At 40.0% G+C, this 15,817-nt stretch overlaps 1 protein-coding gene across 1 annotated transcript in view; it reads right to left on the bottom strand.

Annotated features, from left to right (window-relative positions):
• The window catches only part of SUPT16H (SPT16 homolog, facilitates chromatin remodeling subunit), a 39,805-nt gene extending 24,079 nt beyond the window's left edge, over positions 1-15,726 (bottom strand). Inside the window, exons 1-2 of the mRNA XM_034994808.1 lie at positions 15,433-15,726; positions 31-123 (exon numbers count right to left, since the gene is read on the bottom strand). Coding sequence (XP_034850699.1) covers positions 31-123; positions 15,433-15,498 — 159 coding nt within the window. The 5' untranslated portion in view covers positions 15,499-15,726. The remainder of the gene's footprint in view (positions 1-30; positions 124-15,432) is intronic.
• Between the last annotated feature and the right edge of the window lie 91 nt (positions 15,727-15,817).

Genomic DNA, 15,817 nt, shown 5'->3' with positions numbered 1-15,817 from the left:
TCAGGGCTAAGACTGCCACAAAGCGCTCACCTGTAAGGCAGTTGATTTGGCATAAACAATTTCTTCATCAACACCCACTGATACAACAATGGCATCAACGTTGGCATACTCATCTTCTCCTTTCTGAAAAGTAAAGAGTAGGTAATTTGGTCATTGTCTTTTTATCCTCGTAAAACTGGACTACTTCAGTATTTCCTCAGGGTATATATAATTTTTTTCCTAATAGGAATGCCAACTTTGGGGCACCTGGGTGGCTCAGTCAGTTAAGCATCTGCCTTCGGCTCAGGTCATGGTCCCAGGGTCCTGGGATCGAGCCCTGCATCGGGCTCCCTGCTCCGCGGGGAGCCTGCTTCTCCCTCTCCCACTCCCCCTGCTTGTGTTCCCTGTCTCTCTCTGTCAAATAAATAAATAAAATCTTAAAAAAAAAAGGAAATGCCAACTTTCAGGTACATGTTTGCTTGGCAGCCTCACAGTCATTAGTTACTCTGTTTGTTAAACAGCTTTATTGAGATAGAATTCACACACAACACAATTCATCCATTTAAAGTGTGCGGTTCAATGGTTGTAGTGTATTCAGAGTTATGCAACCATCACAGTCTAATTTTAGAACATTTTCATCTCCCCAAAAAGAAATCCATGAGCAATCACTACACATCTCCTCCCAGCTGTATGCAATCATTAATCTAACCTGTTTCCACGGATTCGTCTATTCAGGACATTTCATAGACATGGCCTTTGTGTCTGGCTTCTTTCACTTGACATGCTTTCAAGGTTCACCCGTGTTGTAGCATGTGTCAGTGTACTTTGTCCTTTCTGTCACTGAAAAACAATTCACTGTATGGATCTACCACACAGTATCTATTCATCAACTGCTGGACATTTAGGTTATTGCCATTTTTTGGCTATTATGAATAATGGTGCTATGAACACTCATGTATGTTTCTGTGTATACACACTTGAGCATATACTTAGGTGAAGAATTGCTAGGTCATATGTTTAACTCTCTGTTTAACTTTTTGAGGTTAATGGTTTAACCAGACTGTTTTCCAAAGTGACTGTACCATTTTATACTCTCAACAGCAATCTATCAGGGTTCCAAATTCTCCATATTGTGACCAACACTTGTTGACTTTTTTTATTAGAGCCATCCACTGGGTGTGAAGTAGTAACTCACTGTAGTTTTGATTTGCATTTCCCTGACAGCTAATGATGCTGAACACCTTTTCACATGATTACAGACCATTTGTCTACTTTAAGTGCCTATTCAGATTCTTTGCCCATTCTGTAACTGAATTACTGCTTTATTATTAAGTTGTAAGAGTTCCTTTTATATTCCAGATATAAGTCTCTTGTCAGATAGCACTTGGCAAATTTTTCTCCATTCAGTGGGTTCTTTTCACTTTCATAATGATGCTGCCCTTAGAAACACAAAAATTTTTAATTTTGAAGGACTCCCAAATTATTTTCTTGTGCTTTTCATCTCATACCTAAGAAGGCTTTGTCTAATCCAAGGATATAAAGATTTACTTGTATTTCTATAGCAGTTTTATAGTTTTAGCTCTGATATTTAGATCTAATGATTAACTTTGAGTTAATTTTTGTGAATGGTATGGGGAAGGGGCCTAAGTTCATTTTTTTGCAGAGGGATATCCAGTTTGAAAAGACTGTTCTTTTCCCATTGAACTGTCCTGGTCAAAAACCAAATTATAGGGGCGCCTGGGTGGCTCAGTCATTAAGCATCTGCCTTCAGCTCAGGTCATGATCCCAGCGTCCTGGGATCGAGCCCCGCATCAGGCTCTCTGCTCATCGGGAAGCCTGCTTCTCCCTCTCCCACTCCCGCTGCTTGTGTTCCCTCTTTCGCTGTGTTTCTCTCTGTCAAATAAATAAAATCTTTAAAACAAAACAAAACAAAACAAAACCAAATTATATATTTTTAAAAAAGCAAATGATACTGGGGCGCATGGGTGGCTCAGTCTGTTAAACATCTGACTCTTGGTTTCAGTCATGATCTCAGGGTCATGAAATCAAGCCCTGCATCAGGCCTCGTGCTCAGCAGGGAGGATGCTTGAAGTTCTCTCTCTCCCTCTGCCCCCCTCACTTGCGTGCGCTCTCTTTCTCTCTAATACATACATAAATAAAAAAAATCAGGTGATGCAAATGTGAAGGTTTGTTTCTGGATTCTCAATTCTATTCCATTATCTATGTTTCTATCCTTACACTAATAGCATGTTGTTTTGATTATTGCAGCTTTGTAACTAGTTTTGAAATTGAGAGTGTGAGTCCTCCAACCATTAACTACTCTTGTGAATAACTCTGTAAGACCAAAAGACTGGTAATTATGGGCTAGACGGTCAAATCTCTGACTTGCCTATAAAGTCAAGAAAAACATCTATATAAGACTCTTCACGTCTAGGCTTCTGGTTGCCAGTAAGAATCCAAATATAGTATCAATTAAGGTTTCTGTTGAATTTCTCTACCACAACAAAATACATAGGACAAAGAGTTACCACATAGAAACTGTATGTATTCCTCCACTGATTTTCAGTGAGAAAACATTTTCCTTCAGGTTGGTCAAGTTTTATCATTAGTTCTCACTGACGATGCAAAAGCAATGGTAGTTAAAACACCTAGAGCTTTAACATGAATCCAGGCAGTGCCACCAAAGTAATTCTTTACTACTGCATCGTCATGGGGGGGGAGGGGCAGTTTCTCTAAGAATGTCTTTGATGCAGCAAAAATGATTAATAGTAAGAAATCCCAATCCTTGAGCATGTCTTTTCAATATTCTGTGTAAAGAAATGGGACGTACACACAAAGCACTTCTATGTGTAAAGTTAAGTATGATGGTTGTCTTAAGGAAAACTTTACAATTATCTGAATAACAAGTTGAAGGAGCCATTTAGCAGACCTGGGTATCGAGCATACATTTTCTTGAAAATGAGTGAAGTGAGCCTGTTGCTTCAAGGAAAATGAATGATGTCTTATGTAGTTAATGATAACATCTGTAACATTTAGAAGACCTACACAACTGAGAGAACCAATGCATGATGTTACAAAGTCATACATGGGGGGCGCCTGGGTGGCTCAGTTGGTTAAGCGACTGCCTTCGGCTCAGGTCATGATCCTGGAGTCCCGGGATCGAGTCCCGCATCGAGTCCTGCATCGGGTTCCCTGCTCGGCGGGGAGTCTGCTTCTCCCTCTGACCCTCCCCCCTCTCATGTGCTCTCTCTCTATCTCATTCTCTCTCAAATAAATAAATAAAATCTTTAAAAAAAAAAAAAAAGTCATACATGGGTAAAGGATCAAAGGTACAATAACCGGAGTATAAAAAGTATAATATTGTGGTTTCAAATTCTAAATTACAACTAACTTTTAAAAGATTACTACTTCTTGAGTTCCAATGTAGTAACAAAGTATATCCATAATTACCTAAAAAGGTTATGAAAATAACCCCCCCTTCCAGCTTCATGTATCTATACTTGATGCAACCAATATAAAGAAAGGCTCACTGGGGTCCTGAATAATTTAAGAATGTAAAGGGTCCCGCTATCAAAGTTTGAGAACCACTGTGCTATATTATTGCCATAGCACATTAACACACTAGTCTTGGCATTAAACATTCTCTCCTCTCAATTTTTGCTACATATATTCCAATTCTTCAATAAACATGGATTTTGTGGCAATAATATTACCACCACCTTGATAACCTCCCAAAATTTGCAACAGGCGCCTGCCTATATTTAATGCTTATAGGTTCTAGATACAGATCAATCTATATCCCCCACCCCAAAATATCTATCTGCAAAAAACACCACTGAAATTAGTCAAAAAGTCCATTGTTATTTTTTGAAACTTGAAGTCTTGGTTCAGTCAATATTTTTCAACAAAGAAAACGGTATCAACATGTATAAAAATTCAAAATACACAGTAATACATTTCTTAAAAGTATATAGAGTAATCATGTAGCTTAATCATTAATAATATGGGAAAATCAACCAGAGGGATCTCAATAAAATTGAAAATAGGGAGAGAGAGAAAAAGGCCCATATATTCAGCTCTTTCAAGCAGATGCGGAACCAAACTCAACATCCCAAGGATTTCAATTCGTATAAAATGCCTAGTTTTCCTCTGCCAATCACAAAGGTGAGAGGATGAATCCTAATTTCTCTTGGAACCCAGCTGCTCTGACCATTTCATACAAAGTTCTTGACTGATTCTTCACAAAAACCAGTGGGCTCTAACCCAGGAAAGAAATGCAGTAACTGGAGAATTTTAGGTATTTAAAGACAATGAATTTAGAGAAAATTTTTCTTAAAATGTGATTCAACGAAAAGGATTACAATAAAACCAAATATCTTAGACAGCAAAATCTGGGATGCTGTTTTGTATTTTCAAACCTTATGAGGAGTACAAATGTTTTATACAGATCACATCTGAAAATAGTCTTCTGAAACTATGGGAGATTTTTATTTATCAAACTTGCATAAGTTACCTGAAGTAACATAACACATAATAATGTAAAATATTTTTTATATATTTTATTATATATATATGTATATATAAATTATTTTCAGATTAAATTATGTCTGGAGGGGCACCTGGGTGGCTCAGTCGGTTAATCGTCTGCCTTTAGCTCAGGTCATGATCCCAGGATCCTGGGATTGAGCCCCGTGTTGAGCCGCTTCTCAGCAGGGAGCCTACTTCTGCCTCTCCCTCTGCTGCTCCCCCTGCTTGTGCTCTCTTGCTCTGTCAAATAAATAAAATCTTAAAAAAAAAATATGTCTGGAATTTGTTTCTTTTTAATTTTTAAATATTTTATTTATTTGACAGAGAGAGACGCAGCGAGAGAAGGAACACAAGCAGGGGGAGTGGGAGAGGGAGAAGCAGGCTTCCCGCGGAGCAAGGAGTCTGATGCAGGGCTTGATCCCAGGACCCTGGGATCATGACCTGAGGCGAAGGCAGACGCTTAGCGACTGAGCCACCCAAGCACCCCTGGAATTTGTTTTAAAAATTAGAGTAGAGTGGGCTGGTTGAAAAAAGGAAAAAAAGAGAAAAATGCTACAAGGCTAACACAGCCCTTGTCCCTGGACCAGTCCTACATCCAACTCCAAGTGCCAGCCTGGCTATTGGAGCTGGGGCTCAACTCTGTGCTGCTTAAATGGCCTCAGATTCCTACCTGATCTCTTCTGCTTGGGCTGATCTTCAGAACTCAGACTTGAGACACCTTGTCAAATCTGGACTTGTGATCCCTGTGTTCCCCTTTCTAGATGAACCATCTTGCAGCAGTGACCCCTGGTGTGCACAGATTCTCAACATTCACCAAACCCTTTCTGTCTCCAAATTCTGCCACCTTCCATTCTGTTTGGTCCACTTGATATCCAAGCCTTGCTGAAACGGGTGTTCCAGATGGGAATAATAGTTTACTGAGCAGCCACTTTTTTTATGTGCCTTGAATTTATTTATTATCTGTAACCCTCACGATAAAAATTGACATGCAGTATGCATGACCATATTCAAAACCCCGATCAACATCTGGCACACGTAAAACTCCCACACAAATATATAAGCAGTCCTCACACTCATGATGATTTAGACTTTTTAAAAAGTGCTGAAAGCCTAATTAAAATACACATATTAAACGTAAAATACTTTCTATTAGCATACAGCTATAGCGTATCAGATAAAATTATACTTTTCCTACCACCTCTCTCTCTTTCAGTTAACAAATCAGATGAGAATTTCATTAGGATCCTAAAGATAAAAATGAATCCCTCTGGAAGGTTTCTGATTTTTATCTATGAAGAGACTTAGGGTTATTTGACAAACTTTTCAGGTAAGATGTTAGTATTGGTGACTTCTTAAATTTAACACAAATTTCTTCAGCAACTGCAAGCAATAGGTATCAAGGTCTGCCTACTGTATTTAGAGACACTAAAGCCTATTGGTTTAGAGACACTAAAGCCTGTTGGTTAAGGGCTCACTCTGAAAACAGACTGCCTGGGTTTGAATCCCTGATCCCACCACTTGTTGTGACCTAACCTCTCTATGTCCCACTCTCCTCAATCATAAATATTGCTGTGAGAATTAAATGAGCTAATGTATATAAAGTGCTCTAAACAGTGCTTCACTCACAGTAACTACTCTGTATTTGTCATCATTATTACAGACCAAAAGGCTATTAGTTAAAAATTTTACTGTGTACCACACCACTACAGTTCCTGGCGTCAAAGACTGGCTGTCAACTACATTATTAGTACCGAGTATGTGCACTTTCTGAAAGTCTGTGTACAACTCCTACAGGAAATGATTTTAGGTGATCCCAGATGTGGCTTTAAATATTCAATTACCTAGCAAAAAAAGTTACCTACTTTTCTCTTTAAATCTACTTGATCATATCAAGCCTCTACCTGTTTAAGAAGATATTTACAAATGACATATCTGATATAGTGTTAATATCCAAAGTATATAAAGAACTTATTCAACTCAACACACACAAAAACAAATAATCTGATTAAAATTGGGCAGAAGAGATGAACTGACATTTCTCTAAAGACATACAGATGGCCAACAGACACATGAAAAGATGCTCCACATCACTGATCATCAGGGAAATGCAAACCAAAACCACAATGAGATATCACTTTATACCTGTCAGAATGACTAAAATCAAAATTACAAGAAACAAGTGCGGGTGGATGTGGAGAAAAAGGAACACCGTGCACTGCTGGTGGGAATGCAAACTGGTGCAGCCACTGTGGACAACAGTATGGAGTTCCTCAAAAAGTTAAAAATAGAACTACCCTATAATTCAGTAATCGTGCCACTGGGTATTTACCCCCTCCCCAAAATACAAAAACACTAATTTGAAAGGATATGTGCACCCTTATGTTTACTGCAGCATTATTTACAATAACCAAATTATGGAAGCAGCCCAAGTATCCATCAATAGATGAACAGATAAAGAAGATGCGGTGTATATATATATACACAATGGATTATTATTCAGCTGTAAAAAAAAGAATGAAATCTTGCCATTTCCAATGACATGGACAGAGCTAGAGAGTATAATGCTAAATGAAATAAATCAGAGAAAGACAAATACCACATGATTTCACTCATATGTGGAATGTAAGAAACAAAACAAAGGATAAAAGACAAACCCAGATACAGACTCTGTTTTTTTTTTTTTTTTTTAGATTTTATTTATTTATTTGACAGAGAGAATGAGAGAGCACAAAAGCAGGGGGAGCGGGAGAGGGAGAAACAGGCTCCCCACTGAGCAGGGAACCTGATGTGGAACTCAATCCCAGGACCCTGAGATCATGACTTGAGCAGAAGGCAGCCACTTAACTGACTGAGCCACCTAGGTGCCCCTAAACTCTTCACTATACAGAACAAACTGATGGTTACCAGAGGGGAGGTGGGTGGGCGGAAGGGTGAAATAGGTGATGAGGATTTAGAGTGCACTTATCTTAAGAACACGGAGTAACATATAGAAGCACTGAGTCACTATATTATACACCTGAAACAAATATAATACTGTATGTTAACTATACTGGAATTAAAATAAAAATAAATAAAATTTAAAAAAAAAGATTTTATCTGTTTAATGCTAGTCCTTAACACCTGCTACAATTTAATAATGCTGTTGTGCTTACATTATCTTTATTTTTTAACAGCTACATTTTATTTCTGGAAAGTAACACAATTTTCCATTCATAGTGATGTAAAGTATCCTTTCTGAATATATTTAGGTTTAAAGAGATCAACAGTTTTTGGAAGATGAAAAGAGGACAAAGAGTGGGAAATGACTAAGCAGTTGTGGTAGCTATACCCCAAGAATATTTGACAAACAGTCTCACTGGTAAGGTACCAGTAGATATGCATATCTCAAAGAGCCCCAATGAACTCAGAACTTAGGAGGCACCAAGTATCAGGGATAAGGGAAAAGGGTACATCGAACTTGGATGAGTTCAGGACTAAAAACAGAAGGTCTGGTCAGTAAGTTTGAGAGGGACAACCCCCCAACCCCCTACCCACCCCCCGCCCCCAGGTTCTTGGAATTCCTGAGACAACACCTAATCCCTATGAAAGAAGACTTTATTCTCTGGAAAAATGGGCTCAAAAAGGCTATAGACTCAAATATTAGGCCCAGCAGAAGGCAAGTACTAATTTTTAGAAAATTAAATGAAAGTTTATATTTTGAATGACCATAATTGGGAACAAATGTCCCAAAGAAAAGAATTGAGAGGATTTTTCTTTGCACATCCTCACTGAATTCAGAAAGAACACTTCAGATACTGACATTTGGGAGTCCTCCATGGAATAAGCAAGCCTATTCACTCTACAGTTACCCCTAACTAGTTGAGAGGCCCCATTCATGCAGAGCTGCCAACCAGTTCGTTATGGCCTTACTCTTTTTTTTTTTTTAAGACTTTATTTATTTGACAGAGAGAGAGAGCAGGAACACAAGCAGGGGGAGCGAGAGAGGGAGAAGCAGGCTTCCCGCTGAGCGGGGAGCCCGATGCGGGGCTCGATCCCAGGACCCTGAGATCACGACCTGAGCCGAAGGCAGATGCTTAACGACTGAGCCACCCAGGTGCCCCCGTTATGGCCTTATTCTTAATACAGATGGGTAGCCAAGCCTTATTTTGGTTTCTGTGAAGTCTCCAATACGTAAGAGAGAAAGTAAGGAAACTCAGAGAAACAGACAAAACAGAGGACAGAAGATAAAAATTAAATTAAAACACCTCCTATAAGATAAATAAATATAGCACATCCATGAAACAAAAGAATAGAGGACAAGAAAGAACTCCTAGAAATTAAAAATAGCTGAAAATTTTTAAAAATTCAATAAAAAGTTAATAAAAAAAAGTTAATAAAGTTAAGAAGCAATACTGTAAATAGAAGACAGAGATAGGAAATAAAACCGAAAAATAACCAACAAACTTAAGCTGAGACCTAAACCTCCTGAATGGAAATTTCAGGGGAAGAGACCACTGAGGAAACAGAGGGAAGAAAGTACCAATAACGATGGGCGTCTGGGTGGCTCAGTCGGTTAAGCGACTGCCTTCGGCTCAGGTCATGATCCTGGAGTCCCGGGATCGAGTCCCGCATCGGGCTCCCTGCTAGGCGGGGAGTCTGCTTCTCCCTCTGACCTTCCTCCCTCTCGTGCTCTCTCTCTCACTCTTTCAAATAAATAAAATCTTTAAAAAAAAAAAAGAAAGTACCAATAATGAACAATTCTACCACACAAGGGCACTGAGTCCTGAGACTAAACGGGCCCCCTACTTCCCAACTCAATGCAAGGGGGGGGGGGGGGAAAGACTCCTACCAAGGCAGTGAAATTTCAAAATCCAAAGGATAAAGAGATGATTCTAAATGTTTCAGAGAGAACAGGCCATATATATTGGATCAGGAAAAAGACCCATCTGCCTCTGAAAAGTATTACTGAAAAATTCTGAAGGCTGACAAACAATAGCTTCAAAATACTGAGCTGAATTCTGAGAGATTTTCAACCTTGAATTTTATTCCCACTGAGCTGTATTACTAACCAAAAGCGAAGACAGAGTAAAACTTTTTAAGACACACAACAGCTCAGGAAACACATATTCTCTATCTATATCCTTTCTTAAGAACCTCTTAGAGGAAATGCTCTAACAAAGAAAAAACAAATCAAGACAAGGGTTGTAGGACATAGGGGACCCAACATTGGAAAGTCCCAAGTTCAACGGGCCTGGAGTACAACCTGCACAGATAGAACAATATAATGTAAGGCTGGGGGAGGAGAACGGTGTTGGTGGTTAAAAAAACAAACACAGAGTTAATAAAATACCTGACAAGTGTGAGAATGTTAAAATAAAAGACTGAAAAGATTATGACAGAACTGCAGGAAAAAAATGGGGCTAGCGATATTTAAAAAAGGAGTAAAATTTAGGATCATTATCAGGAAAAATGAAAAACTGTAGAGAAAAGGAAACTGTACTTACTTCATCCAAGTGAGCATAAAAATGTACACTGAGTACTGATTTTAATAAAAATTATGAAAAAAATTTATCAAGAGGGGTAGATATGTGATAAAGTATAATAAAATGTTAATTGTTAATCCAGGTGGTGGGTACACAGGTGTTCACTATAAAATTCTTTCACTTTTCTGTATGTTGGAAGCTTTTTATAACCATATGTGAGGAAGAGATTTAAAAAGTATCAGGAGGTAGAGAAGTTAAACTAAGTCAGATGGTATACAAAAATTAAACTTAAATCTTAAACTACCAAAACGACAGTTAATATCTAAAATTGACAAACGAAGAACAGTATATAGATAGTATTTTTCTCTTTTTTTTAAGATTTTATTTATTTATTTGACAGAGAGAGAGCACAAGGAGGGGGAGCGGCAGGCGGAGGGAGAGAGAGAGAAGCAGGCTTCACGCTGAGCAAGGAGCCCGATGCGGGGCTTCATCCCAGGACCCTGACCTGAGCCGAAGGCAGCCGTTTAACAGACTGAGCCACCCAGGCGCCCCATAGTATTTCAAAATATGAAGCAGAAGAACTAAAAGTCGTTGCTTCTGGGGCAGGTGACTGGTTTTTAAAAACCTGTACATGTATTACTTTTTTTTTTTCTTAAGTAGGCTCCATGCCCAGCTCAGAGCCTAATGCAGGGCTTGAACTCATCGGAGACAAAATCAAGAGCTAGCTGGATGCTTAACCAACTGATCCACCCAGATGCCACAATGTATATGTATTACTTGATTAAAAACCATTTTTTAAAAAGATTTTATTTATTTGACAGAGAGAGACACACCAAAAGAGGGAACACAAGCAGGGGGAGTAGGAGAGGGAGAAGCAGGCTTCCCACGGAGCAGGGAGCCCAAGGCGGGGCTCGATCCCAGGACCCTGGGATCATGACCTGAGCCGAAGGCAGACACTTAACGACTGAGCCACCCAGGCACCCCTGAAAACAATTTTTAAAGAGCAAGGTACAGGGGCGCTGGGGTGGCTCAGTCGTTAAGGGTCTGCCTTCGGCTCAGATCATGATCCCAGGGTCCTGGGATCGAGCCCCGCATCAGGCTTCCTGCTCAGCAGGGAGTCTGCTTCTCCCTCTATCCCTCACCCTGCTTATGCGTGGTATCTCTGTCAAATAAACAGATAAAATCTTTAAAAAAAAAATAAAGTGCAAAGTACATATAGATAATAAGAAATTAGCAGAAATTGTGAAGGTAGTATCAGAATGATAAAAATTGCTGAAATACTGCAGCATAGGAACTAACTTCCTTTAAACCAAGGTATTGCATTAAAAGAGGAACCATTTTTAAGTCCCTGGTTATAGCTAGTATATAATTTATCAACCAAACCAAGACAATTTGGAGAATATAAAGGTGTGCCATTAGTAATTACATGGGGACAACAGGTGAACAGTTCTAGGAAAGGAAGGACTTACGGCCACTTATGCATAGCCCGGACAGAAGTCTCTTCAAACCAAGAAACAGATGCATGAAAGCTCAGAAATTGTCACCACTGTTCACTGAGTGCCTACTACACACCAGGCACCACACTTGGTAATAGGGATAAAAAATAAATATAAGAAAGTGGATAACTAGAGTAGACTATAAAAGTTGAGCATGCAAGAATAAATGAATCCCAACCTGTCCAGGCATTTACTTCCATCTAGCTCTCCTCTTCTTGAAGAGTCCAGTGCATTACTTAAACCTTTCTCTACCTCAAGATAAAAGAGCCATGAAGAATGGAGATGGGCAGAAGTAAACCATTATCTTTGCTCAAAGTAGTATGGGTATTGCCTGTGTTTTAAAGAACCTTCCTAAGCCATAGACAGTAACTGCCTAGCTTTGGAGAGCAATCCAGAACATGAAGCTTGTCCATGACAAAAATCAGGAGAGTCAGAAAGTGGCAACTGAGAGACACTGACACTATAGCATATCGTCTTCTCCACAGGCACAACTGAGAGACACTGACACTATAGCATATCGTCTTCTCCACAGGCACAAAGTCTTTAGGGTCAGAGCCACCCACCATCTCAATCCTGACCGGTGGCATACAGACACATGAATGAATGCACTGGATCAGCATTCCTTTTGACAACAAATTCTGACATTTTACAGAATTCTTTTGGGATAAAAGGCAAACGACTGAAGTCAAGGTTCACTCATAGCAGGATGCCCTGAGAGGTAGGTCTCAAATGGGTTACAGGTATGCCTGGATATTGTTTCCCTTGGTTCTCAAAAAGCTGGAACTTGGGGCACCTGGGTAGCTCAGTCGGTTAAGCATCTGCCTTCGCTCAGATCATGATCCTGGGATGGAGCCCCTCAGCGGGGAGTCTGCTTTTCCCTCTCCCTCTGCCCCTCCCCGCCAGTGTGTGTGCTGTCAAAAAAAAACCCAAAAAAACCAAACCAACCTGGAACTGTAGAATGGTGACTAACCTCCTTCACCTCATACCCCATGTGGTACTAACCATAATACCTGGTTAAAAATGATCACAGTGCTGAAAAGGTGGGAGCCCTGAATAAGGACCCAGTTAAGAGGCCAGAGGAGAAGCCCACAGCCCACTCTCAAGACCCACCACTACCACATGGAGTTTTCTAACACAGAAATAGACAGGCGCTACACATCCTTTCTGCTCACAGCAGTTCTAATTTAAAAAATAAGAGGCAGGACCGGACCAGACTCAAACATCCAAGTACAGTCCATAAAACAGTAATAACTTCTAGTCACTACAGAGATCTCCTGATTTTTGACTGAGCCTTTTTTCTCATTTCTCAAATGACACTATTTCTCATTGATGTTTTAGAAATTTCTATTCAAACAGAAGTATGTGATGCTACAACTATTTTTAGGACATAAGTACAAAAATTGTAAATCAGAAACAATATCTTACTGGGACGCCTGGGTGGCTCAGTCAGTTAAGCTTCCGACTTGACTCTGGCTCAGGTCATGATCTCAGGGCTGTTGAGACTGAGCCAGGAGATGGGCTCTGCGCTGGGCATGGAGTCTAAGAGTCCCTCTCTCCCTCTCCCCTCACTCATGCCCATATGTGCTCTCTCAAATAAAATCTTAAAAAAAAAAAAATCAAAAGAAAAAAGAAATATCTTACTTGCAATAGCCTCACAATATGTATCTATCCCAAACTCAATCTGCAGGTAAGTGAGATTAGGAGCCACATTAACTCCTGTTCTTATTTAAAAAACAAAACAAGGTTAGTTTTTTGGGTTTCTTCTACTCTATGTGGCTGAAGAGTTGGAGCTACCACACACAACAACACAGTTCTGAAAACCTTATGCCTGAAGGTATCTAAAACTAAAAAGTAGATATGGCGCCCAACTAATTTTCTAGTTTGTGAACTTTTGTCATAATGGATAGTTCTTTGAAGATGGGTGCTGACAATACAAAGCTTGGGATTTATATAGTTAACTTCAACTTATTCCCTTATCTCAATGCTAGTTTTCTTATTAAAAAAGGAAAAATGTAAAATGTAAAATGTAAAAATGTAAAAATAACTGTATTATGCACCTATATATTTCATTATCTTTCTGCTACAGCTAAGAAAATAAGCAAACAGAATTTACCGCATACCCCAGACAACCATGATCTATGCCTAAGCAGAGGAACCTGGAAAGGCTGTCCATGCAGAAAGGAATTCTACAGGTGGGTTCTGGGCAGTTATTAAAATTTGCAGTTACAAGAAAGCAGAAAGTTTATTCAAGTAAGATTTCATAATAATTAGCCACAAATTTTGCTAGTGAGTACATTTTATATGGATCTCGCTCATAACTCAAACACCATTAACATCTAACATACCTCTTCAAATGATGTAAGTAGGAGGGCCAAGATAAATTTTACTGATTTTTGAGAAACAAAAAATTAGGGCCAATAATTTAACTTCCCTGGATTTAAAGATTATCATTTAATATTAAGTTTGTTAATCTGTCTTTGGGCCTTAAGTTTTTCCTAGTCTCATGTTTTGCATTTATCTATCATGTAAGGGAACTCTGAGCTCTAAATTAATCTTAGCTTTTGTGAATGGTCTAGAGAAGATGAACAACTTGATAAACTCTGAATCACCGTGACTAGAAACAACCTCTACATCAAAGATGTGGAATTTCAGGGTCTAGAGGTGGAAGAGAGGGCTTCCGATTACTGCACATTTATACTTACTGACCTCTAGAAAACAATGTGGCTTTTAGAAAGAGTTTTTCTAACATGGATTATGTTAAAATTTAAAAATGTAACTGTGAAAGAAACTGTGAAACATTCATTAGAAATTAACCAATACAAAATTTTTAAATTAAAACTTATGCTCAGTACTTGTCTTGTATAAAGTCCTTATTTTTCCTTTTCATAAAACGCAAAAAAGGATCCATTTTATTTACAATTATCTAATGCATTTATTTTCAAAAGATGAAACAGACACATGAACCTTTAATATGAATGGCGGGGAACTCACCAATTTTAATAGCTTGGTTTTTAGTAGAGGGTCTCTTTGAAAGGCAATTTACAATGCTGAAATCAGAACTGATCATTTTTGTCAGGACGTTTTTCAGGTTTTAAAAAGTCTTTATTAGTTTTAGTTTCCTTGGATGACAGAGTTCAGAGGCCAGACTTAAGCTAGACAGCTCAGCCTGCACCACAGGATGCAATCAAATATACGAATTGATAAATTACTATCATAAAAATAAATTTTAACCGTGGATATTATCCAAGCGGCAAAATTACCCAATCTTTAAAATACTTGGGACTGCAACAGCTTTTTCTCAACACGTGCCCCGGATACTCTACCAAAGAGGAGAACTAATGAGGTTTTAGGCATCACATCGTTTTTGCATTACTAAAGCTTGCAGGTTTTCAGTATTAGGTTTCTGTGTTACCCACGGCAGGGCCTAGAACATGAGACGGTTGCGCGTGATTAGTATTTTTTTTTTTTAACTCCAGCAAAAGCCCCGCAAACGATAAACACGAAAAACCCGATTCACATCCTTCTAGCCCCATCCACCTTTTACGAAGAAGGTTGTAATTCTGGCGGGACCTGGGGCGGAATACTCTGGTTCTGGAAGGACAGAGCGAGTGCGTGGGTGTGTATGAACACTGCAGGAGGGGGGCAGCAAGACGGGATTACGGAGCGGGAGGGAAGGATGATGCCTCTTCTAGGGCGGGAAGAGACCGTGAGAGGAGGCTGTTATGCATGACGGGGGCCAGCACGCGGGGAAGATGGTGGTGGCCGCAGGGCAGGGTGATTGCGGGGGATTCCCTGTTCCGGGGCGGCGCTGGGGGCGGCCTGCGGTGAATGGTCCTGCAGCAACTAAAGGGGCGCGACACTGAACCCGGGAATTCCCGACGGAAAAGGAAAAAAGGGCGCCGAGAAACGGGGTTATTATGGGATGGCAGAGGGGGGCTCCCTAGGGAAAATTACGGGATCTATCTCACCCGCCAATTGCTGTACAGTCTCTTCACTCGCCGGTAATAAGCGTCTTTGTCCAGAGTCACAGCCATAGCCACAGACGCCGCTCCTGCTCGGGTTCCGAGAATCACGCGAGGTCCCGGATCCGCCACCCGCTCTCGGCCCCGGAATCCCGCACTCTCCCAGTGACCCGGAAGTATCGACCTCAAAGATGCCCTTTCCGCTTCCGGGTCCCGACAGCACTTGGGATTTTTTTTTTTTTTTTTTAATCTCTCTCCGGAGGTTGGAGGAGAGGAAGACAGTGGGAAAATCAACAAAATGTGCAACACAAAGAGTCTAGATTTTCGCGGGGTTTTCTTGTCAACTTAGCAACAGCCGCACGCGAGGCGACGTCATCACGTGACGCCCCGC

This window comes from Mirounga leonina, unplaced genomic scaffold (assembly GCF_011800145.1).
Source record: "Mirounga leonina isolate KUSES-001 unplaced genomic scaffold, KU_Mleo_1.0 Mir_91, whole genome shotgun sequence".
Lineage (NCBI taxonomy): Eukaryota > Metazoa > Chordata > Mammalia > Carnivora > Phocidae > Mirounga > Mirounga leonina.
Note: the sequence above shows the minus strand (reverse complement) of the source record. Positions and strands in the feature narration are given on the sequence as shown.